The 25,834-nt window shown below is 46.0% G+C and overlaps 1 protein-coding gene across 1 annotated transcript in view; it reads left to right on the top strand.

Annotated features, from left to right (window-relative positions):
• LOC115311212 (lamin Dm0-like) overlaps nt 1-21,183 on the top strand; it is a 29,200-nt gene extending 8,017 nt beyond the window's left edge. Inside the window, exons 5-10 of the mRNA XM_040222918.1 lie at nt 2,246-2,483; nt 3,699-3,892; nt 5,807-5,911; nt 15,041-15,160; nt 17,767-17,871; nt 19,748-21,183. Of these exons, the coding sequence (XP_040078852.1) occupies nt 2,246-2,483; nt 3,699-3,892; nt 5,807-5,911; nt 15,041-15,160; nt 17,767-17,871; nt 19,748-19,783 (798 nt within the window). The 3' untranslated portion in view covers nt 19,784-21,183. The remainder of the gene's footprint in view (nt 1-2,245; nt 2,484-3,698; nt 3,893-5,806; nt 5,912-15,040; nt 15,161-17,766; nt 17,872-19,747) is intronic.
• Nucleotides 21,184-25,834: the final 4,651 nt, after the last annotated feature.

The following is a 25,834-nucleotide window of genomic DNA, read 5'->3' as shown; positions in this document are numbered from 1 at the left end:
ACATCTAGACTTTGAGTTAACAAGCGCAAATGACTAAGAGAAGGGGACAGGACAGAGTGGTCGCTTACAACTGTCGATATTATAGAGCGTGTTGAGAAAGACAAGGTGGAAGTGAAAAACAATAGAAAGTTCGAAATAAACTCTGAGCTGCTATTAAGACTAAGTATCTAGCTTTAAAAATCGAAATAAACATTTTTTTAAGAATATACTTTAAGAAAAAGTTGTAATGGCATGAATACTGAGAGTAACATATCCCATGTCGGCGCGCTACAGTCCATGCCAGGCGTAATGAGCAGTTGATTCACTGTTGCCTTCAAGATAGACTTTCTAGCCGCACAGTGAATAAACTGCTCATGACTCCTGGCATGGACTGTAGCGCGCATTTTCTTCTTCTCCTCTGGGTGCCGACATGGGATATGGTGCTCTCGGCATCCATGTCATTACAACTAAATATTTTCTCTTAGTGGCAGCTGAGTGTTTATTTCTATCTTTCTCTTCTCCTTTTTCACTTCCACCTTGTTTTACTCTACATGCTCTATTAAATTGACAGTGTCAGTAAGCCCACCGTCCTGTCCCTTTCTTCTCAGTCGTTTGCGCTTTTTACTAAGTCTAGAGTTGAACGATGCCCAACATTTTCGGTACTCAAAGATAGTTCAGGTGCGGTGCCTGGACCAAGTCTCCAACCGGTGTTTTTACAACGTCCTAACAAATGACCTCTATTTACACGCAATGACGTCGTAGAAGTGTAGCATCGTCGCCCTCCATGGTCGTGGCGGTGTCGCAGCAGTGGATGTGGCAGACTCCTGTTGTGCAGCAGGTCGCTTTCCAGTTTTTCAGTTCACGGAAGCTTGCCAGGGGCGGCACAGCCGCGCCATTTTTTCCTGCGCCTGGCGGTGCCAAAAGCCTGAAATCGGCAGTAATTGTGCCGCGCTGCTCCGAAGATTACGGCGACGCTACGTTTAGCGGATGGCGAAACCTTAGTCGACAACCTTGGCTATTTCGTTGCCAGGTGCTGCAAGCCGCCACCCGATTCCTTGGTTCAGCCATATCTGTCAATTCATCCGTCCGATGGATTCGATGTATCATACATCCTAGCCATCGTACTGCTGCGTCATACATTGTGCATGTACATTTATATTTTACGTATACAATGTAGCATCTAAAATTTGTTGCCGAGTCGTGCCCCTTCGGTTTTAATCAAAGAACAGAAAACACTCCTCCTTCCTTCGAAATGTTGCGATTCCGCCGCTTAATCGCGAGGTAAAAATTAAAATATCCCCCGACCTGCAGCCGCGAGCGGCGGCCATGAGAAACACGTGGCATGACGTCAATGGGGTGTCTTTTAGAAAGATGGCAAGTTGTGCGAATACCTGCTCGATAAAAAGTAACTTTTTTTTATAAATCTTGTTTCAACATCAATATAAATGTGTCAAAAACCTGGTATCATCGACAAATCTTTTATTATACGGAGTTTTAGTGGCGCCATCTATCCTAGGTCCACAAAACCGTCAGCTCCATCTGCTACCGCGAACAGCCGCCAGAAGCCGGAGGGGGACAGAACCGGACGGGGATGGCCGGACCCGGATGAAACATTCCTCCTTTCACCATATTGTTCGCGTTGCGCTGGCTGCGCCCGCCAGCACGTGGTCACGCGGTCGCGAGCGGATGAGTTATCGCTGTCCACTGATGGCTCTAAAGAGGAAGCTTAACCGGAACCCCGCGCAAACCCCATTGACGTCACAGCGCACGCGACTAGGAAGATGGTGAAGGAGTTGGGAGGTGCCGAAAACCTCCATCTTTGTCCATTTTTAAAATAAAAACTAGGACATGCAGGCAAAATCGGTTTTTCTTTACTTCAGACAGGTCGAGACATTAACTCCCAAATTATTTAAGCAAAGCACTGAAACTGTTGCAGAGCTCCTTTAAGTAAAATTATAACATGCCTGTGAAAAAAGTTTTTTGCGGAAATAATTTTTTTTAGTGCAACATTGACGGTGCGAGATGCGATTTAGTTGGTAGTCACCTTGTTTCCACTCGTTTGTTCTCGCCATTTCGAGCGTGTGGAGGAGAGGTGGATCAGCTTGACCATCACGTTAAGGTGGAGAGAGAGAATGACCATTTCATGATGTCGTGGACTTTGCACGCTGTTGTGACCGAGAAGCTCCCCAGGCCAGGGCGGGAATCGCAGGACGACTCCTGGTAGGAAGATTGGGAAGAGACCGTGACTTGAGTCTTCCCGCCGCAGAACCTGTCCCTGACGGCCCGTGTGCGAGACCTGGAGCGTCTGCTGGACCAGGAGCGGGAGTGGCACGGCCGGGCCCTGATGGCCAGGGAGGAAGAGATCTCCCGGTTGTGGGCGGAGATCGAGGACCAGCTGCGGAAGTACCAGGACCTGCTGGACATCAAGGCGGCTCTGGACCTCGAGATTGCCGCGTACCGCGAGCTCCTGGAGGGCGAAGAGTCCCGGCTGCACATTACGCCCAGTGAGTGCGTAGAGTTGATGTGAGGATCTCGGGGTGGGGGTTCGCGATGGGAGCAGAACGCGGCGAATTGCGTAAGGGCTGCAGTAAGTGATCCCGAATGAAATGAGAAAAAAAGCTACAGAAGGGGGAAAATGAGAGCAGACAATAGGTTGGCCGGGCTTTTGCTAGTACAATCGTTAGGGCGCTTGTAAACTTTTTGTTGTATACAATGTCATAGATCTGTGTTTTCCTTTGTGCAAGTACGAAACAAACCTGAAGTAGGTGCAGACCTTGCAACTGACGCTTTCTTGCTTCTTTGTCTGAAAGCGTTGCCAGTAATCTGGGCCCTTGGGGAACAGCCATTCCAAACCGGCCCAAATGCATGCGACGTTTCCCCGTGGAAAATTATATTAATTCTTAAAAATGATCTACTGGAAAGGGTTCCATGCATTTCGGCCACTTTGGAATGTGGTGGTCTCGATAAGGCCACGTTGCTGGTGACGCTTTGTTACACACAAAGAACTTCTTCAAAATCAGCAGGGAAACCTCGCCCGTCGTGGTTCTCTTTACGCAATGCGTAAAAATTATGTTGGCGAGCCTTTGGGAGCAACGCCGACTCGTCGCAGCGAAAGAATCTCGCCTAACCTATCGCCATATTTTTTTTCCCACTTTTGAACCGCCTTTGCGGAGACTCTTTCCAAGCACCGCACCACCACCACCCAGAAGACAAGGCTTGCACATTACGTTGTCTGCTCTTTTCACGGAGGATCCCGGCACGAGATTGTAGCCGCACACGTGCGATCGCCGGTTTTCCTTCTTTTTTTTTCTTAGAATCAAAAGTGCTGTCGTCAAAACTGTTAGTGTAGGAGGCACATATTTGGGAAAGCAACGTGAACTGTAAAACGCAAAGACCACTAGCGTCTGTAAAAAGTAAACTGCGAAAAAGCAGCATTGTCGTGGTCGTTCCGACGACATTGCTCAGCGCGCATGAGCGGCGCAAAACCAAACTCCATACAGAGGACGCTGCCTTTAATTTGTTTTGCGCCTCCTTTCTTGTGCGCAATGAGACTCCTCGCTTTTAAGCCCCTCCCCTTTCGTGCGAAGGGACGGATTTTGTCAGACTCTCTCGTCGTGTAGCGCAGTCAAGGGCGGGCAATGGAGGCGAGCGACGCGTTAACCGTGCCGCACACACGCGATACACCGTGCGAGATGCGAACGATATTTCGTCCCTCTCAGGCGCATCTACCAGCGGGTCTGAGATGTACACCAGTCCGCTGCTCCGAGGCGCCAAGCGCAAGCGGACCTTCTCCCACCGAGAGGACCAGTCAAACTTCGACGTCCAGGTCTCCGCATCCGCCAAGGGGGACCTGGAGATCACGGACCACTGCCCAGACGGAAAATACGTCATCATAAAGAACAAGGGCACGAAGGTTGGTAAACGTCGCCCTCTTTTGCCATCTAAAGCCCCCTAGATGTCTCATAAATAAGGCCGTGGTGCCGAATTTTCGACGTCTTCTGACGCGGCAAACGCGGGGGCATAGGGTGGACCCAAGTGCTGCGACGGCGTTTAGCCGACGCTCAAGTTCTCGTCGATTAAAGACAAGTCTTCGTCAGACGCTGATGTTGCACTTGATCAATCAATGCCCCGTGTTGCCTCTTTAGGCGGCGTTTAGAATTTATAACTGCAGCCTTGTTATCTAGGAGCAGTAAGGCCAATGCTTGGAAGCCTGTGACATGAAAGGGAAATCATGTTTGAATTGCACAAAGCCTAACATTGTATTGTTGAAAGTCGGAACACAACCAAAGGCTGAAACAAACTCAAGCGGATATACTCGGAAGTGTGAGGTCACAGCACATTTGATGCAATACTGCAACGGAATTCTAGCGCCAGTTTGATTGTCTAAACATCAACCACGTCTTGGTGACACCGCGGAGGCGCCAATTGTTTGCTCGAAAAGACGCCAAAACATAGGGCCAAAACGACGGGGCTCGCACCATGACGCGAGCCCTGTCAAACTGGACCGATCCGGGCTTCCTTGTTCTCCCGTGCCTATTCAACGCCTGTGGAGAGCGGGGCAACTGAAACTGTCAGGTTTTGATCCGTTGCCACCACAAGTGCCGAAACACGCCGTCAAGAAAAACGCGACATCACTAACGCAGAGAGGCTCGTTACAAACCTGATCCTTTTAGTTGCCCCCGCAGGAGTTGCATAGGTGCGAGAGTAAAGGAAAATCCGGTTCAGCAAAGTTTGACAGGATTTGTGCGCTTGTAGCTTGCCTCAGTACTTTCGCGGAGCGGCGCTGCTTTTAATTTCAAAGTGACGTGACGACATTCGGTTTAATTTTTCTTCAATAATATGTTTGTGCTTTAAGAGCAAAAAATTGGTGTCTCTGGTCTGGCACAAACGTGGTTGACATTTCGACAATAAAATAGGCGCTCGAATGTCGTCGCGCTATGTACCTGAAGCCGCTTGATTGACCCTATTGGCTCGTGGCATAGCTACATTAGGACTTCAGGTAAAACAAAGTTTAACACATAGTTGATTTCTTCTGCATTCTTTCCCAAGCTAAAGTAATTGTCGTGTTCGTATGTCTATACAGTGGGAAGTAGTCGGTCCGTAGACAGGAAATTTAGCCAGTGCAGTACGGCCACCAGCCTGGGTTTTTTTAACGTGCATCACGCAGTAGTGACACAAGGCTGCACGCCGGTATGATGCTCATTCACATTAGAACGGACAAGAGTGGATTGAGCACGTGATCCTTGAGCTCTGCGGCTCGAAGTTTCGCTGCACAAGCTGCAGTACTTTCATACTCTATGCTACTGTTTCCCTCCCCCTGTCCTAAGAAGCAGGGGCATTGTTATCTGTAGATTGTGTTGTCGCTTACTTTCAGTGTTTGAAATTGCATTTCTATTTTCGTTTGCGTTGCTCGCAGACGTCTGCAACGATTGAACACATTCGCAGTTAGCTTCACCAAGGCAAAGTTTTTTCTCGAATCTCGACAAATTGGAGCAGCCTGGTATGGGTGGTGGAAATAAAACAGACGCTTCACTCTCGGTTAACTTCGAAGACGGGGTACATTCCACAGCATTTTATCATCTCTAAGTGAAATAAAAACCTGTGCAAGTTTCCGGAGAACAATTTGGTGCTCGACTTTGCTTTTCGAATTGCGGTACAAGATTGCCAGCTCAGCTGGCCACTCGGTTTGCGAGACATATTTGGGATGCTCTCCTTTTCGGGCTCGAGACTCCAAGGAACAGGCTCCACTCCCCGTAAGCGACGGTCCAACCGCGCGTTAGCTGATCCTTGGAAGGGCGCCTTCGATATATATATAATTTTTTTTCAGGAGATTCCATTGGCTGGCTGGCGGATCGACCGCAGGTCCGGCAACGATGACTTCACCTTCCGGTTCCACCGGAACCACATCATCCAACCGGGAACCACCATCACGGTGCGTTGCAGTTCTTGAATTGTTTTTCTTCGTCGAAGGCACTGGTTCCATTTGTTTCATAAAAGTAGAACGAGGCTTTCGTCAGTTCAGACTTAGCCTTTCATACACACTGTTAGAAAATTCCATCAATCTACGTGGAAAAACCGAATAGAACATGTCCCGTTTTCTGGAAATGCATACAATGTGCTGTTTGCTTTCAAAAACGGGAACTGTACCCTATGCATTGAAATGTGCTATTTAGGCAATAAGTATGAGCTTATCCGTATAAATAAAAAAAGCCTTACAAGACTACAGTTTATAGTCGGTTCAACTGGTATAAGCGGATTGAACGCGCCCAAAAGTGCCGGATATCCAGCAATTTTTATGGAACTCTATCAGACCGCGGAAGTACAGAGCCCGTGAGCCGTGTTACGCCACGCGCAGGAAGACATCTCTCACCCGCGCATGCGCAAGCCGCTGCCGGCCGGTGTGGGCCCGCGAGCTGCGGAGTGCTGCTGCCCGTTCGGAAGGCGAGTTCGACGTTGTTATCGCGTCGAGGCGTTCAGCGGTGCGTAGACGGCTTTGTTTTCCAAGGTACGTATACGTTAAGTTGTTCCTAACGCAGTGTTATTTTACTATCTCTAAGGGTGTCGTGTATTCCAAGTTCGGGATGCCCAGCGTGTAGCGTCTCGTCTTCCCAGCTGCATAAAGCTAGGCCTTTTATAGTTCCTGATTCGGGGCGGCATACTGCCCGACCCTACTTAGTATTGATGGTATGCTGCGCTGCGTAGTTACGCGGAAGAAAACTGGAGAAATGAAGTTAATGCAGAAGGACAGACAAAAACATGCATGAATTGGCGCAGACTAACAACTGTTTAATTTCTTTCTCTTTTTTCTCCCCCGACCCGTATTTCCAAAATTGCGGCTAAGAAAACGAATGGTTGATGTCTTGAATTTGTTGGCTTCTGAACTTGATGGTGTTTGCTGTAACTGCCTCTTTGATATACGAATTGGATGGTGTGTTTTTTGTAGCGTTTACCTGGGGCCTGATGTTTGCTCCGACAAGTTTGGTATCTTATTGAGTAGATCTATTTCTTCTTGTCGCAAAGCTAGTGGTAGCTCACTGACGCACGCTCCGTGTCTACCCGAGGCCATGTGAAAAGCCTCGATTATTTCACGCTTTGTTCTGTCCTTTGATCTGGCCAAGATGGAAGTAGTGTCAAGGAGAGCTTTGCAGTTGCATTTTGAACAATGCGCTGCAAGGTTGCCAGGTGCTTGCAGTTGTCCGCATGCATGGTTGTGCTCCCTTAGTCTCTCGTTAAGGCATCTCCCAGTCTGCCCGACGTAGGATCTTCCACACGACAGTGGTATTTTGTATACCACACATTCGACACATTCAACAAATTTGCTCCTGTGTTTCACTTGACACAGTGCCTTGCTGTTAGTCTCGTCCACTTCATTGTTGACCCTCCTGCATAATCCTTTGAGCCTGAAAGGGGCAGATAGTGACACTCTGACTTCGTATCTTGCGGCGATGTTTTTTATCTTGTGTGAAAAATTGTGTATATATGGCAGTATTACCATTGGTCTTTTGTCCAAGATCTCCTTGGTTTTGCACTTTCCTGTGAGTGTGGAAATACATTTTTCTGCTACAGCTACCAGTATGGGTTCAGGATAATCGCTTGCGTGTAGTCTGCTTGTCTGCCTCTGTAAACTTTCTGAGACTTTGTGGTGACACGATTTTTGAAATGCTCGCCACATGCATCCTGAGGCAACACTCCTCTTTACTAACTTTGTGTGTCCAGAGTCATACGGCAGAATTCGTTTTTTTCTTCTAGTTTTGTACATCCAGCATGTGTGTCTGTAATCAAAAGTCATGTGGATGTCCAAGAACTGAAGGCTGCTTTTCTCAGGTAACTCAAAAGTAAAATCCAGTCCTCTGTGCGCTTCTCGAAACTTCTCCATGATCTTTGAACGTACCTTGTCTGTTAGTTTGTGAATTGGAAAACACACCAAAAAATCGTCTACATATCTAAAGCACTTGCTGACTCCATTTTTCTGGAAAAACCCCTGTAGTTCTCTATTTCCTTTTGCCATGTACAGGTGGTACTGCCATATATACACAATTTTTCACACAGAATAAAAAACATCGCCGCAAGGTACGAAGTCAGAGTGTCACTATCTGCCCCTTTCAGGCTCAAAGGATTATGCAGGAAGGTCAACAATGAAGTGGACGAGACTAACAGCAAGGCACTGTGTCAAGTGAAACACAGGAGCAAATTCGTTGAATGTGTCGAAGGTGTGGTATACAAAATACCACTGTCGTGTGGAAGATCCTACGTCGGGCAGACTGGGAGATGCCTTAACGAGAGACTAAGGGAGCACAACCATGCATGCGGACAACTGCAAGCACCTGGCAACCTTGCAGCGCATTGTTCAAAATGCAACTGCAAAGCTCTCCTTGACACTACTTCCATCTTGGCCAGATCAAAGGACAGAACAAAGCGTGAAATAATCGAGGCTTTTCACATGGCCTCGGGTAGACACGGAGCGTGCGTCAGTGAGCCATCACTAGCTTTGCGACAAGAAGAAATAGGTCTACTCAATAAGATACCAAACTTGTCGGAGCAAACATCAGGCCCCATGTAAACGCTACAAAAAACACACCATCCAGTTCGTATATCAAAGAGACAGCTACAGCAAACACCATCAAGTTCAGAAGCCAACAAATTCCAGACATCAACCATTCGTTTTCTTAGCCGCAATTTTGGAAATACGGGTCGGGGGAGAAAAAAGAGAAAGAAATTAAACAGTTGTTAGCCTGCGCCGATCCATGCATGTTTTTGTCTGTCCTTCCGCGTTAACTTCATTTCTCCAGTTTTTTTCCGCGTAACTACGCAGCGCAGCATACCATCAATGTCAAACCAACTAGCCCAACTCCAAGCATTCATTATTCCTACTTAGTAGTTGGGCACTAGGAGGGTACAGTTTTCGCAGTACTCCCGCATTATTATGCCAAGCCGCTGTCAACATGCGTGCTTCAGCGCGTCGAATTAAACTTGTTTCGCCGCCAAGTTCAACCTCACATGGTTCAAAGTTTAGCGCTTGATCGGGGAGGGGGATGGGGCAATTGGAGGATGAGGGAAGATTGGATTAGAAGGCGTGAACATTGGTCAGTTATGTTTTAAGGAACGAAGTATTTTCGTAAGGTCCAAAGCGTAATATATTCTCAATACAGCGTTTGAGAAACGGAGCTTGTTTTTAACTTTCTTTTTTTAAATGCGTCTGAAAGCATAATAAAGCACTGCGTTCCTCTGCTACTCGACCTTGTGAGCGATCTTGGCAGCTTGCTAAATATGCGGCGAAATAAGGGTGGCACCTGCTTGATGCAGAGAAATAGTGCAGGCTTTTGCATCTTAGGAATAGTAACGCATTATCGTGCGATATTTTGAGTCGCCCAGTAAACTTATCCGCGCTGAGCGAGTAATCAATCATCGTCGTGTTAATACTCGTGTGCGTGCTGCGGATGCTCCGGGCGTTTTGCGTACTAAATGCCATTTTTTCAGGACTGATATTTCCTAAATAACTTGAGCTTCTGATAAACGAATTTACTTCGAAATTACCCCGGTCGAGTTGAAACCTTTATTGTAATAGGTGGTATTCACTGGACGCCACATCGGAGCTCTCTGAACGCTGCGCATGCTCAGAGTGAACTCCCGCTTATGGCCTGAGGACACCCTTTTTATGTAGAGTAATGCTACATGCACGACGTCGTGCAGCTCAACCGGAAGTGGCTGTACGCACGACGCGCGTTGATGTTCTTTGATTGGACGACCCGAATCCTGGCCATAGTGGCAGAGCTTCGCTCTGCCTTTAAAAATTACTGTAGAGCCCCTCAAACAAATATTTTCGCCCCATCATGACCTAACCAACCTCGCAATTCACGAGCTTGCTCGTGAATTGCGAATAACCAGAATATTCTGCTTAAGCACTTCAGGCAAGTTTTTTTGTAATATTGCATTTACTGGTACTGTGAATTCCTTTTTTTAACCGAAGTATCGTTGGGTACAACTTTACTAGACAGGCGAGCTGGTTAATATGACATTCTACAAACCGAGATGGAGGCTTGGAAGACATACGTTTCAATTGAGACGGATGTGTTCGTCCTTCTTTGTAGCCTCCGTCTCGGGTTGTAGAATGTTTTAGCGTTGTGTGCTGACACAAGATCCGAAATGTGTCCAGTTATTACTGAGAACTGATGCCAGTAAGCTGAATCGTTTTTTTTTTTTTTTTTTTTGTGTACAATCACAATTCGTCTTGATGCAAGGATCAGACTTGGAGGCTCATGGTGTGTGCACGGACTGTCCAAATTAAGGGCGTGTCTCGGCTTGAAAGTATACTATAGACGAGGTTTAGAATTCGTCCAGATTGGATTACTAACCGATAGAGAAGTTAAAGAAGGAGCCAGGAACTCCTTAGCTTCTGTTATACATCCTCCTCTAAGAAATCCCACCCATTATTTATGTTATCTTTTCTTTCAGGCGACTTGTGGCAATGAATCCGCAGGAAGGGTCCCGGCAGTCGTCAAGAAAAGTTGCTCTGGTGCATCTGAAGGCGCAGGGAGCCCTCGAAGAGTTCTCGAAGTTCCAAAAGAAGTGGAAACAAACGTCGGTGCTTGTTTAGATTAATCTTTCTTTTCTATTGTTAATATTGCAATTTGTTGTATAGGCCAAGATGGTTCTTTTCGAGATGTAGCATGTCAGCATAATTTCTGGTCAGATTTTTTTAGGAAACTGCTCACTTTGATATTTTTTTTTTTATGGATGAGCTGCCCCCCAAAATATTTGCGGCATGAACTGTGTTTTTTTTTTATTGTGTATCTGCTCTAGTCATTTAAAAGAAAAATAAATGTAAATATTTTTGAAGCAGCAAACTGTTCAGTCTTCTTTGCAATGGGTCCGTTGCTATGGGTTGGAACCAAAAGGATCAAGCGTGAACTTAGTTTGATAACGATTTTTTACAAATGTTTATCTGCCTTTATCCCCGTCACTACATGTACAATGCTCTCTAAACTTGACGTAGCATGTGAACACTTTCTCATCGCATTCCTGGCTGTTCTATTGAGTATATATGTCGCAGATTCATTGTTCTGTTTTCAGGATAGTGCTCGCATTAGATACGACAGTTCAAATTTTTCATACATACAAGTTTGGGGAACATTTGCGCATTGCAGGTAATTTTATGTTGCAAAGGCGTGCATCAAGTTGCGCCTGCAAACTGCCAGGACATCCCTGTTTTGCATGTCACATATCAACTTTTTCAAGGAGGAGCTTGGCATGTGACATACAAAGCCTGGATGTACTCATGAATAGCGGCAGTAACATAAAATGGGGCGAGTACTATCACAAACAAGACTGAACTTTTTCCGTACGTACAAGAAATGTAACCTGTGTCGTTTTGGACGCATTGGAACATGTAATGTACTTCGTAAAAATGGTACATGTTCTGGCATGGCTTGCAACTGAACATGTGCTGCTGTGTGCCACGATGGTACATTTCCTGTAGCATACAGTACTTGTTCCGTGATGATGGTGTATGGAACTTGTTGTGGCTGCCCATACAGCAACAACATGTCCCGTACGAAAGAAGTATGGAACATGTTCTGTAGTCCGGTAATACAGTACATGTTGTGGCAACAAGGTTAGCATGTATGTGTCCCATATTTTGACAGGAGTTTTTCTAACAGTGCAGGGACTGGCGTAAATACCCCCTGGCTTGATTTTTTATGGGCGACATTTTTCGAAGATGTACTCCGTTTCTCTTTAAGTCCGACCACAGGCTGTGCTACCGTCCTACAGTGAGCGGTTGAGCAGCGCCCGAAGCGCGTCGTCCCTGCACTTGTTGCCTTTGCGCATCTGCCATCGTCGGCTACACGAATCGCGTGCAGTGGATGCGACGAGGTCCCACCTTTTTTTTTTATGTTTGCGATTGGTTAAGTTGGTGATGGCGTATCCACGAAGACGAGTGGTGTAACGGCGCGTTTTTGGCTCTTTTCGATTGTCTTCGTCGAATCGTCGCGTCGGCTGTGGTAGGACTCGCAGTGAAACGGTGCATACAGTGGTCTCGCGATAATTCAAGCTAGAAATTTTCGTACTCAATTTATTTCGGACACATTTAAATATTTTGCTTTTCCCGCCATGTTTTCGATGCATTTTTAAGCTGCTTAATTCAAGTGGAGTTTTCGCTTAATTCGTGCCATTCGTTCATCGGGAGTGGGCCTGGCCCCGTTGAGAGCACTCCTTGCCAAGCACCCGGGTGCTGCGGAAAAGCAGTACCCGCGAATCTCGCGGGCATTGGTTTTCCGCCGTACGCGGATGTTCGCTGGGAAGCGCAGGCATTAGTCCTGACAATTTGCTTTCAATAATCGTGTTTATTTATTTATTTATTTATTTTTTTTTTGTGGAAGATTGAGAATAAACGAAGAATATTTGTGTCCATCAAGCTGATTTATAAATTCGCTCGCTGAGGACTGCTGGGCGTCTCTTTGGGTTTAATTTTAATAACCTTCACGAGTTCAGCTGAATTTTCGTTTAAGCATGGTAAAACGGTAGTAAAAGGTAGTGATGGGCCAAACTTTTGAAGAATCGAAAGTTCGGTGCCGAACTTCCGATTCGATACATTGTTACTAGGCTTAGCGTTGATATTTAGTTTTTCTTGGCAAAAAAGTTTTCTTTCTTAGCTTAAAAACGACACCGATACAATTATCTTGTAGAATATCATCTTATTTAGTAATAACTGGGCTTATATGCATTATATGTTGTATTTGTGTGTTTACTGGATATTTTAGTGACTCATTGGAGGAGTGGCGTGACAGGGACGTTGGGTAGAAGCGAGCGTGGCGCAGTCACGAATCACGCTACGAGTTTCGGTTTTAAGGTATCATCAGCGCAAGCCGGCATGTGTGTGTACATTGCTAAAATGAAGGCAATAACGCTGAGTTCTTGCTTTCTCTGGGAGCCACCGTTTTGTGCGGGAAAACGAATGCAACGGTTGCTGAGTCACTTGAAGTCAGCTTTGCATGAAAGTGTGCGTCCCATATTCACAACGTCTCGTTTTTAACCTTTAAAATACGTGTTTCTGGTGTTTAGGAATACACGAACGTTTCGGAAGATAGGGAGAGTGAATGTCAGATGTGCAACATCGAGCACTATAGTTCTGTGTTTAGTTTTATGCGGATACCTGAAAATTGCAAAATAACACTAATTGAAGAAGCAATGTTTTGTTTTGCAACACACTAATCCTTAGCCGAAAAAAGAATTGTTATAATTGAGAGGAGTGTTTAAAGTAATTGACGGACAATGTCTATGTTTCAGAATGCATGGCATCATTCGTCACTTGCGCAGTGGACTGCGTAAATTACTGGTCGATCTTCTATTCTTGAGGCAGAAAATATTGAAGAGGACCACACTCGGTCACAAACGCACAGTTACCGTGTTGCCTACCCCACACCGCGGCGTAACCGCTGGTTGTACTACACTGCACGATGGTAACCGCACGACTGCACAGCGTCCATTTGCAATTCAAGGCTCCGTCGCGTTCTCGCGCGTGCGCAGACATTTTCCGAAGTTTTGCCGAATCTTTGCCGAACTTTGCCGAATCTGAAGTTGAGCAGATTCGGTCCATCACTAGTAAAAGGCTCGAAGAAACTATCCGATAATCGGTTAGAAATTATTCTGCCAAAACCGCTACTGGCTTTGAGCTTGACCAATTCTTTATGCGTGTGCCTGCTTTACATTGGCCTGGGTTGAGGAAAGTAAAATCTGTTTGGTACTTGTAGCTATTCCTATAGCAAATCGCTACTTTGCCTTATATCATAAGCCCATAGTGCTGGTAGTGGAAATTGAAGTCTCAATAGAAACCCTACCATAACATTTTATTTTCGTCCTCGTAAACAGACTAGGCAGACACCGTAAATCCGAGCGAGGGGAAGACTGGCCAAGGAAGACCGAACACCGGACGAAGGACAAACAAAAAAACTTGGGAGTTTAGTTTGTTCTTTGTCCGTCCTTTCCCTCGCACCAGGATTTATTATGCCCTTCTCAAAAAAGGTGAACCGCCTTAAAAAAAAAAAATGCTTGGAACGGTCTTCTACTATAGCTTTTTGTCCCATGAATTCAGTCATCGCGCTTTTGGACTGAAGTAAACGTAAACCCCATATATTTTGAGATGTGTGCGCAGCGATTGCCGTAGGGCATGCGGCGAGCCTTGCCGCCAGCTGTTATCCGTCGAAGACATTGCGACGTTATAGTCGTCCTCCTGCACAGTGCCGAGCAGAGTCATTTGACCGACGACGTCCCTTTGGTTAGTCTCGCAGCGATAACTGTTCTGGGCTCTTGCCACCACTTGACATAACGTCCGTTGTTGTTGGCAATGTAGGACGTCCGTCACCAGTGTTGCAAAATCTTTAAAAAGATTGCTCGCCGCCCACGGGCATCAAACCCGGGTTCGCTTCGTGCGGAGTTGTTGATGCCACAGCATCAACAACCCGCTCTATACCGGAGGCTTTTGTAGCACCACCGCACGCGCTCTCTGGAAAAGAAAATAAAATAGCCGATAACAGAAGGCGGTTGTAGCACTGTCAATGCCAAGAGCTCGTGCAGGGGAAAGCGCTTTTACGCTATCCGGAACAAAAATGATACGAGCGTTTTTCAAAACAAAATATTCGGATGCCTATTTCGTTTTGTTCGCTTTTGTTCACGCACCCCACGGTGTTTGAACGCGACGCCAGTGCCCGACAACTTCGCCATGTCGTGTCGTGGCTGTCGCTGCGACTCTACTGTGGATCAACGCGGGATTCCTGAATTTTTTTCTATCCGCCTTCACGCTCTCCTGCTCTCCGCATGCAACGACGGGCAGGGCTACGTCGAAATTTTAATTAGAGATTTTGACACTCCTAGTAATAAGATCGAAAGAAAACTTAGACATAATCTTTAAAATGCCTACATTAAAACATTCAGTTTTTTGCTTTTTTTTTCTCTTAAAGAACTGTTTTTAGCTTCTCTTTCAACCAGCTTGCCCACATTCTTGCTTTAGTATACCTCCTTTGCGGTGAGATGACCACGACTCATCCGAAGCTGGGATGCTGTGCAGGTATGGAGCTCCGACGCCGGTGCAGCACACAGCCCTCCGTCGGACCTGGTCATGCGCAACCAGCAGTGGCCCCACGTTGAACAGATGCGCACTGCCTTGCTCAGCGCTGATGGGGAGGAGGTGAGCGCCTTCGGTTTAGTGTTTTGCCATTGTAGCTGGGCTGCACTATAGGTGTAATTTACTTGTAAAGTTGCTCGTTCAGTTACCACCTTTAATAGGCCTCCTCCATCTGTTCGAAAAAGTGCCAGTAAAGTTAAAACTAAATCATCTAGAGCTTTCTTTAGAAGAGCCTATGTATTGCCCGCACGTTGATTTTGTGTGAAAACCTGTTAAGCAGCTTTTAGCCTTGTTATTCATATACTGTTAAACCATTAATGTTTGAGAGCCCCTAATTTTCGAAATACGCGAATTGTAAAATTGGTTTTAGTGGTTTTAGTTTAGTGGTTTCTATAGGTAAATTCCAGCATTAAGAAATCGCGAAATTTAATGGTCGCGAATATGACCCCGCAGTCCAATTGTCGAAAAATCGGGGCCGCGAAAATAAAGGGTTTCACGGTAGCAGAAGGGAAAATAGTTATTCATAAGACACTTGCATGTAAGATGTCATCGATGTGTGAATTTAGAGGGTACAAGCTTTGTTTTTCCCTTTGAATTGTGGTATTGTGTCCTTTTTGGTGAACACTGCTTGATTTATCTTTGATTCGACACCCAGGATAACCATTTGCACGTGTTCATGCTTGTCTTTCTTCAGTCGGCATGTAGTTCAGGAGTGGCTTTTACAATGAGCTCTTCCCGACATTTCTATTGCCGTGTCTGGTTGCTGTTCTGAGGGGCTGACATTTTACTGTGATTTTGTCTATCTCCATATAGTGCTTTAAAACTTTTCTTGTTGTCCCTGGGCTCTATTTGCAGGGGCGGGACAGCTGCACCAATTGTGCCATTTTGATACATTCAAATTTCCTGCGCCTAGCGGCACCAAAAGCGTGAAACTGACAAACTACGCTACGCTCTGCAAAAAATCACGGTGGCGCTAGATTTAGCAGAAAGTGAACTCTGTCGACAACCTTGGCTATTTTATATACCAGGTGGCGCAAGCTGCTGCCAGATTCTTTGGTTCAGACGTATCTGTCCATTCGTCCATCCGATGGATTCAATGTACACATTCATAAATCCTAACCATCGTGTCGTTGCATCATACATCATACATGCTATGATGTATGGTGCATGTAGCATTATTGAAGAGAGTCGTGCCACTTTAGTTTTAATAAAAATTTGTTCCCAAAATAAATAAAAAATCTCCCTGTACAATTTCAGGTACTGCACAGTAAAGTTCTATTCACACGTAGTCTAGCGACTGGGAAAATTGGGAATTGTCAGGGAAATTTTAATTACCAGGACAACTCGGGGAATTGTTAGGAATGCTGTAAAATATCGAGCCCAGTCAGGGAAAACGAGCCGCAAACGCCATTGAGTGCCCTGAGCAGACTTGAAGACTTGGGTGCAGAAAAATGGGCAATAAATTCTGCTTAGAGCGGAGCACGGTCACTGCTCACCCGATGTAGAGTGTGCTACCCGATGCAAAGGGAACAGCCGGCAAACCCAGTCGAAGCCTTGGATTGGGTTGGATTATATGGAGGGCACGACACTAGGCTAAATCTAGTTAGAGCTACTTGATTTAGTAACAAATGGGAAAGCCGCAGACCCCAATATAATACAAGCCGGAGGTATCCAAAAGTGTCCATTTGGCGGCCGTGCTGCCATTCTGTTAGTAACAAGGCGTGTGTGGTTGAGCGTCGTGTTTTCATCGTGTTTCTGGAAGTGGGCTCTTCACTGACTATGTCCGCAGCAAGAAAGGGCTCATTTATTCCAGACAGGACGAACCCAGATATTTTTTAAGATGAAGGTTGGATTAAGCCCATGCAAAATGATCTTCACACTGCTCAATGCTCAATACCTTGTGTTGTAATGGTCCTATATATTTAATCGCCTCTACAGTGGTCAGGGAATTTCACCTAAATTTGTCTGGGAAAACCTGAAAAAGTCAAGGGATTTCAAAATAATTTGCTAGACACCCTGTATTGAATACTTCCCAGCACTTGCAGTACAAACCTAGTTTATGTTCCACCAAAGTGAAATGCTGCAAATAAAACTGCTAAAGTAATAAAAAACCTCGATGTCGGCACCTGTGCACGCGATTCTGCATTTAGGGGATGAGCTTTCGTAGGTGTACTCACGGTCGTACACTTGCGGCGGTGACCTTGCGAAGCGGCTTCTTTGCTGCGGTAATCCTATGGAAATGACCCTCGAATTTCTTATGTTGTCATGTTGAAGCTCTCGGCCACATTGAAGCTCTCGGCCACATTGAAGCTCTCGGCCACATTGAAGCTCTCGGCCGCATTGAAGCTCTCGGCCGCATTTAAGCTCTCGGCCGCATTGAAGCTCTCGGCCGCAGTCCCGTTGCTCGCGCACGATACGAATGACACACTCCGCTGCACACATTTTGAAAATTACCTGCAGGCAGGCCTCGAGCACATTCGAAGCACCTTTAACACATATGCATGCTTCGAACGTGTCTGCAGACGATGTTTGTATGACCCACGTGACGAGGCAGTGCATTAATTGCAAAGTCTATTTTTTATCATGAATTAGCAGTGTAACCGGAACTCTAGCGCTTCTGCGGCATGTTACGGCTGACGAGTTAACGCTCACTTTCGTTGCGCCCCCAGGTGGCCTTTCGGGAAAACCGGCGGCGTCAGTTCACGCGCCTCTCGGAAAGGTCGTCCGGCGCGGGAGGATATTCGACGGGGCGTGAGCCCCTTTTCCACGAGCACGTGAGTACCTCTTCTTTCCTTCGGTTTCTTCAATGGGGCATGACTTCTTAATCTATGCAGGAAAGAAAAATTAATTAAAACAATTTGAAACTTTTTCTAAGAGCATATATATATTTAAACTGGGTTCCGGGGACCCAGGAGGGTTTGCCCAGAGTGCCCCAGCAAGTTTGAATTCCGGTCGGGGTGGTTCCATTTTGAAAGCTTCCCCCGGTGATCGAAATTAATCATCAATTATCCGCAGGGACGTGACAGATGCCCTTTGTTGGTACAGCACGTGAAAGCGCGCCTGGTAGTTGTTCTCCATTTTAAGACTTGTTTTGGCAGAACCAACCAACTAATTGACGCGTGACAATGAGGTGAACGCTCGCTTATACATGTATTGTTTACATTGTAGGCTTGTTTACTGCTTCATCACATTCCAGGGGCACTAAATCATGTTCCGCGATAGTCTATGACCACTACCTCAATCTATGGGCTCTAAGCGTGCTAAGAAACCAAACATCATTTCCATGCGTGGCGATTCCTCTCAGATCGGTATAAAGGTTGATTACCCCGGAACTATCACCAACACCAGAGGCCGCCGTCGGACAGGAGCTTATTTTTTTTTCCGACTGCCCTCCGGCGTGTGATAGTTCTGAGATAATTGACCTTTGATACCTATTTTAACTATTTTTAATCTGCTACACATAAATGTAATTTATTAAGTACGTTTACTGCTTGTAGATTGAGTTGGCATTTAGACTACCGTAGAAAGCGGTTCAGCGCACCTTTAATGCCAGGACCAATAGGGGTTCATCAAGTTTAGAATGTTTGATACACCCAGTTTTTGGAGGAATAAAGCAACACCACCTATAGTGTTCAAAGCCCGTGTGCCAGCATTTCGACGTCGCAGCGAGCTATTGCTGGGGTCTAGTTGCCGAGCGGGCGCTATCCGGGCGCGATAAATTTGCGTGGACTTAATCCAAGGAGGCTGTTGGCAGGCCTTGATTATTTTGGTTCGTGCTGTCTGAACTGGCATTTCGGTCTCCGCAGCAGCGGACTTGCACGCCTCTGGCGGTTGAGAGCATTCTAGTCTACCCAACGCGGGACGGGGCTCTTTTCTCTTCGTTGACTTTCATCAATTGGAAGTTTGTATCGTTCGGACTATTTCAGCAGCCCCCTCAAAATTCGGATTAACGAGCTTTTACTGTAATAGACCGTTCTGGCCGGACAGTATGACTTCACTGCATCGAGTGAACTTTGTCAGCACAGACGACAGCTTCTCCAGCACTCTGCCCGTGCGCAGCGTCCAGACGGCGCGAGCCCTCCCCTGCACCGCCGTCTGCCTCCCGCCAACTAAAGTTCTGACGGCGTCGCGCATGTGCCGAACACTTGGAGAGATCGGTCGGTTAGGGTTGTTGTCCTTGTTTTGAAAACGCATTAATGTTGCAAAGGCTCGTTGCACGCCGTGGAATTCACGAACTTTGTAGGGCCTGTCATACCCGACCCTCGTCCTCAAACGAGGGTTAGCTACCTTACCTAAAGCAGATGCTTCTTTTTTTCCTTCAAGATTTCGCTTTTGCGAAAGCTTTGAATAAGCCATTCTGCATTTCTTGGGCTGCGAGTGGCTATGGTGTTGGTGTTGGTGCAGCGATGTTGAACATCGTGCATAGCAACATGTTTTAAACTTTTTGATTGCTCTAATATCCATGAGAGCATGCATTTCTTGTCGGTAGGTGTTACTTTGGCCCATGTTCTGCCGGCGCTTTGCTTCCGGTTATATACTGCCACCATCCCAGGAATTCCGACGAACTCCAGTCATGGCAGTCTGTCGTAAAAATAGACTACGTGAGTTTTTTTTTCACACATTAACTTTTGCTTTTTGCGGCCTTCGCAGGATCCCAACGAGCCCAACCGCTGCTGCGTGATGTAAAGAGGCAAGAAAAAAATGAAAAAAGTCATTAGATCCTTAGTGCCATTTATTTTATTGGTTATATTCCTTTTGCCTTTCTCTGTACTTCTCTCTTGACCCACCTGTTTGTGACTGCAGTTGTTTTATCCTTAAAAGAAAGAAAAAAAAATAGCTTAACGTGTCCCCACATAACCTGTCTAAAGCATTTCTGTAACTTGTTAACTTCATATTCTAACCCCTTTGTGTGCGTGCTTTTGTTGCTGTCGTTTCATGACTCATGTAACCTACATCATGTTACATTAAAGTGCTGTCTTGTTCGTAGTGTAGTGCTTGTTCGTTTAGTTTTGTGGACAGGGGAACCACATTACTTGCAGCAAACCTTGCGTGGTGTTTGCTATGGTTTTTCCAAACTTTTTTCCTGTGTTGGAGATAAAACCTTCAGTTTTTAAACCCTAATCGCTTTAGAAAAAGGGTGTAACTTCAACATCACTGCAATAGGTTTCGGGAGGACATCATTCTGCAGCCCTGGCAGCAGTTTCTGAAGCTCTGGTTTCGCTAAGAATTTTTGGCCAGTTTTTTGGGCAAGTCGACTCCGGTGTGTTGCAATTATAAGCGCAGGTCGTACCAAGAACAACATAAGTACCTTGTGAACCATTATTCTTAGTTTGCCAACTGTACCTGTGAAGTGCTTTTCACCAAAAAAGCAGGTTGCTTTTTTTGTACGTGGGCGACACGGGGGTTAATCTGTTCTACGGCAGACGCGACTTTGTCCTGCAGTTTATTGGAATGCGGGCAGAGTGTTTTGGAGCACTTGATTATGGATATTTTGACTTTGATCGTTGTCTTCGGAAATGTCTGTTTGTTTGACCTCGCAAACAAAAAAAAAAATTACCTTTTTTTCACAATTTTGTTTGAATTTATTGTGTGTTACATCGGAGCACCATATTTATGCTTGGTTTTTAAACTGCCCAGTTGAAATTGCTGCGTTTGGACAGTTTAGTGGTTGCACTGGTTGTTCAATGATGTATGTTAATCAAAAACATCGCAGGCAAGGCTAACGTGTTGTTTGGGGTTAGTCTCTAGATTTTCTTTGTCAGGGGAATATGGATCTTGTCAATCATTTCCCTTCACTCGCGATTTTAGCAGTTGCAGAGTTCTCGGGTGTGTACACTTGTGCGCAGTCGTGGATGTTAATAATTGCCAAGGTAATTGCACTGCCGACACAAATACCATTTCACCTCCTCCGCAATCATGGCAGTGAGTTTCGATCCTAAATTTTTTTTGCCAAAGTTTCTGGTTACACTCTGTGTGAACTGCTCGATGTTTTGCCCGCTAGATTTTTTTACAAGCTTCTTAATACAACGTAACTGTCGAAGTTCTTCAACAGAAACCTTTTTCGACTGTTGGACGTAGAGTCCCATTTAGTTAGTCTGTTCGACATAGAATGTGCAGTTTTTTTTATCCTTTCCAACTTGAGGTGGACCACAGCAGCTGCTACGAGCTATCGGAGAAAATCCATTGCTGTATTGGCTGGGATTTCTCGTAGCATGCACTGCAATCCATCATTGCAGTGCATGCTTCGAAGGTGTAGAGTAAGAGCTCATCTCTTGTATTGGGTTTGTCTTTGTTTAGTTGTGTAGCCTCTGCAAGCGCTTTTTTCCTTTGTCTTGGATCCCAGTGAAAGTGATCACTACTTCCAAACTCGTTCGTGTCAAAATGTGCTTCTTGGTATTTTTTCTGTCGGTAGCATTTTTTTAATGGAAAGCTAAACCTATGGTGCCAGTTTCCACTGCCATGCCTCACCCTAGCGTGCACTTGAGTCTTATTTAACCGTGCTGCATGAACCCGCTACATCAAGTTGCATATATTATCAGAGTTTCCCAGAGTATTCAATATTGTTAGTCTCGCAAGATGTGTCCCCGTCCTACATTGACCTCGCTTTTGTTCAAAGTGTTCCTTTTTCGGGGTACCTTTTTCATAAGTCTCGTGCTGGTATATAAACATTGCAAATTATTCGGCAGTCTCGGAACTGTCGTTCTTCACTTTTACTGTACAGATTCGCAATTAAAAGTTTGTTCAATAGTACCTTGGCTTTGTCACTTTTTGCGGCCGACCTGCTCTGCCTCAAGATTGTCCATGTGCTTGCTGCGTTAAATTGGTTCTCAACTGTCGGACGAAGGTCTTTGTCAAGTGGTTACCCCCGTACACTGTGTTGCATTTCGCCAAAAACGTGATGCAGCTCGGAGCATGTGGGCCGTAAACTTGCACTGTGGAACCTGGAGACCATGGGTCCAATCCACTCCCCTGCCCGTTTCCATTTGGATGAGCTTAGCACCGGCGTGCGGTCGCGTATCACCACAGTATGTTGCCCATTGAAGATCCCAGGCTGGCGGCGGTACTTCACTGGCTAAATTTCTCGTCTACAGCAGAAAACAGACGCCCGCTGAGGCTGATTTAACATAATTTTTCAAAATGTGAGAAATCCTATTTCTTTCTTGATTGTAATACCAATGACTCGTTCAGGACCTTGTCTGATCCCTTTCTCGCGGATTTTCAATGAGCTCAATATTGCTTCAAATACCGTACTATCCGGTTCGATCATTGCATAAAACATTGACAAAACTTGTCAGTTGGGCTTCGAACTGTGCGGAGGAAGTTCGCCCATGACGCTAAACATTACAATCTCGCTTCGCCGCAGCACACCCGCGTGCTTGGGAAGAAGCAACCTTCGAGAGAGGGACTGTGCTTGCACATTCGCCTCTACCCTGTGGTAAAAGTTTCCAAGAAAAATCGCTATGGTATTGTAAATTGCGATACTGTGGTAAGTCGTGTGCATTGGTGGTTGTGATTTGTCTCAAGCCGTGCCTTTTACAATCGGCTTAGTCGATTTTTTAGTATTTTATTTCAGAATTTATTAGATTATGTTCAGCTTTCGAAAGCAGTCCTGTCCTTTGCGGGAAAGCTTCGTAATGGCAGGAGTCTCCCGAACACGGAACACCGCTCTAGATAAGTGATAAACAAACTGCGCATAGGAAAGGTTCAATCTGCGATAGTTTCAAAATACCGAAAGAAATATTTTGGTATCTTGAAACTTCTCAATTTCGTGGTACACTTCTACTACGAGGTGACCTACAACCAGGGTGTAAGATAGGCAAGTGGGGAAATAAGAGCCGAATAAGCGAGCAGATTGCGTCCTCCCTCGGTTTTATCCCTAGCTTTTTCTTTCTGTGGCGGCATCTATGTGGAGCACCGCGAACTTTTCCTCCCGGTGGGCGACTGGCTAAACTGACAGAGGGGTTTCTCGCGGATTTTCAATGGAAAACTGTTGTGCTCTTGGCTTATTTTGCATGCTTTGAAGGATCCACGGCAGTTTATTCATATAAATTGAATATTTCATTCAATTTATAAGTTTTTTTCCTTGCTTAATAGTTCGGGGGACATCCACAGAGTGGCGGGATCAGAGTAGATCGGAGTGGTGGTGGTGTTTCAGCGAGTTGGGTAGTAAGTTTCGATGCGCAGCGCTACATTGTTAGCAAGTTATCGTTTTGCCTTGGGCTCGCTCGGATCCAGACAGCACTGCGTGCTTAGAAGTGCAAGCGTTAGCGCCGTAACCGCGCTGAGGACTGGATTCGTGTTTATTTAGTGCACACGTGAGATATGTAACCATTAAGCCAGATATCATTTTTGATAGATTTTGGCTCCATTAAATGTGTGACCGTGCGTGCCTGCTATGACATTCCTCAAGGCATAGGAGATGCAGCTTGCTTATTATCTTCACTGAAACCGGGTTGTTTCATCTGACTGTCTCTAAAAGGGAGTTTGTATCATTAAAGGGAAGGTATATAGGTTCTTGAAAAAAAATGAGTAAGAAGTGAATTCTGATGTATTTTTACCCCGTGAACCCTCATATCCAAACCATTTGATGCGGAAGTATAGTTACACGTGAGAAAACGCGAAACACAGTCGCTGTACGGGACGTCATCGACGGATCTTTTGGCTGCCCAAGGCGGGCGAGAGAGGCGGTTCTTCAGCCCTATTTTGAAATTGCTCTTATGGCTCTCCGGCGCGTCGCAATGAAACATAATCGTGATATCTGTTATTCTAAAGGCCAAACGAACGCCATACAAGTGTTTTTTTTGTTCTCAAATACAGAAGTGCCCCATCTTCCCTTTAAAAGGGAGGTGCATGTACAGTGGCCGAATTTTTTAATAATATCAAGCAAGCGTCGACCGCCGGGACGGCCAGCGCTGTGCCGCGGAAAAATGCGGCGTCACGGGAGAGATAAAGCGTGCGCGCACAAAGCTCTTTCTGTTGCGACCGTCGTCTGCTAGGCTATTCCGTGGACCGCACACAGCCCCTGTTCATTATCTGCCGGCATAGCTAACCGCCTTTAAGCAAAGATCTGAACACGAACAGCGCTTGCTTTCGTGATAGTGCTCAGGCGTGGCCGTGGCAAAAACTGCGTGTCATCTCGAGTTTAATTTGCTTTCTTTTCGTTGATTTTATGTTTGCTAACAAAAATTAAAAACACGGTGACGCGACAATGCAACGATGCATTGTCGCAGACAATGCTATACGAGGCATCAAAACCAATCCAGTGCTTTGACCCCGCCACGTCACATCGTGCTTCCCCGTGCAGTTGTACTCAACGGGAAGGCCACGTGACTCACTTTTAGTGATGGACTGGACAAGATAACTCGTAGCGTCGGCTGCGGTACAACACAAAGTGAAACGGAGTATAGACAGGGTTTCCGCTTGGGCTTGGTGTTTTGTATTATTAACTGCGTTGTTGCTGTCGTCATCTAGACTGTGTAGCCCGGTAGTCAGTTTTCTTTGACAAGCGGGCACGCGCATACATTTTTATGCCTCCTCGAGCGCCCATAAAAACACGGGAACGTGTTGTGAGAATGTCGATGGGCGGCATAACGCAAAGGGATATAGAAACAGTCGGGATTACAGGCTAACGTCAGTAGGATTTTGAATGCATTTCAAGAGCAGGGGCGTATCGGCGATGCACTTCGACATTGCAAGCGCCCTGATACGGAGCAGGGGCTGTGAGCGGTCACCGGAATAGCCTAGCAGACGACGCTCCCACCAGAAAGGGCTTTGTGCGCACGCAATTAATCTCTCCCGTGACGCCGCATTTTTCCGCGGCACTGGCCGTCGCGCAGGGCGGCATGCACTGGCAGTCCCGTGGTCGACGCTCGCTTGATATCATTAAAAAATTGGGCCACTGTACTATTAGCCTATTGTGCGCTGGCACTGATCTGTTGGCTCAACTGCGTCCTTTGTTGAACCTTACCCTTTATTATTTTTTTTTGTATGGTAAGAATTACTTTTGGTGATGACTACGAAACAAATAAACATTTTGTGTACGGAGATTCTGTGTGTCAATAATTATTAGTCTTTCTAACCGTAGACATAAAATTTGCGTTTCAGAAAGCTTTACCTGAAGACCTCTAGCACGTAAAAAAATTCTGGCTTCTCATTAAGCAGATATTTTATTCCTACAGAGGAAATGGAAAATTCGGCACGCATCCAACTAAGTCAGCTTTACAAAATATTCCGCGTGAGTGCCCAGGCACCACATGCATCGTTTAGGCAGCCCCCTGATGCCTTTGGCGTAGAAAGAACTGGGCCGCTGCTGGAGCCACTGCAGGACCTCTTTCTGTAGCGCATCATCTGTCTGGATTCTTTTTTTCGTGTGCACTTTACTTAGGGTGATGACTGATGACATTGTAGCTAGGTAGGTAGAAAACGTTTATTGGAAGCCAAGAACTACGAATAGAAACATTGTAGTACCCGATGCCGCCAGCACGCGCGCTCACGAGAAAATCACAAATAGCCGCTTACAAACTACCGCCGTAGCACTCAATGCCCAGCGCTCGTGGCGACCGGAGACGCGCTTGCTCGGGAGCAGAAGAGGAACAAAAGCGTCAGGAACCAAATTGTCCGATGTCATCACCCTGAGCAAAGCGCACATGAAGGCGTTCCAAGCAACAGCCCAGCGTGTGCTGCTCCACAGGCCGGCACGGGCGTGTGCGTCGCCTGAGAAAGCGAGGAAAACACGCG

Source organism: Ixodes scapularis, unplaced genomic scaffold (assembly GCF_016920785.2).
Source record: "Ixodes scapularis isolate PalLabHiFi unplaced genomic scaffold, ASM1692078v2 ptg001639l_1__unscaffolded, whole genome shotgun sequence".
Classification (NCBI taxonomy): domain Eukaryota; kingdom Metazoa; phylum Arthropoda; class Arachnida; order Ixodida; family Ixodidae; genus Ixodes; species Ixodes scapularis.
Note: the sequence above shows the minus strand (reverse complement) of the source record. Positions and strands in the feature narration are given on the sequence as shown.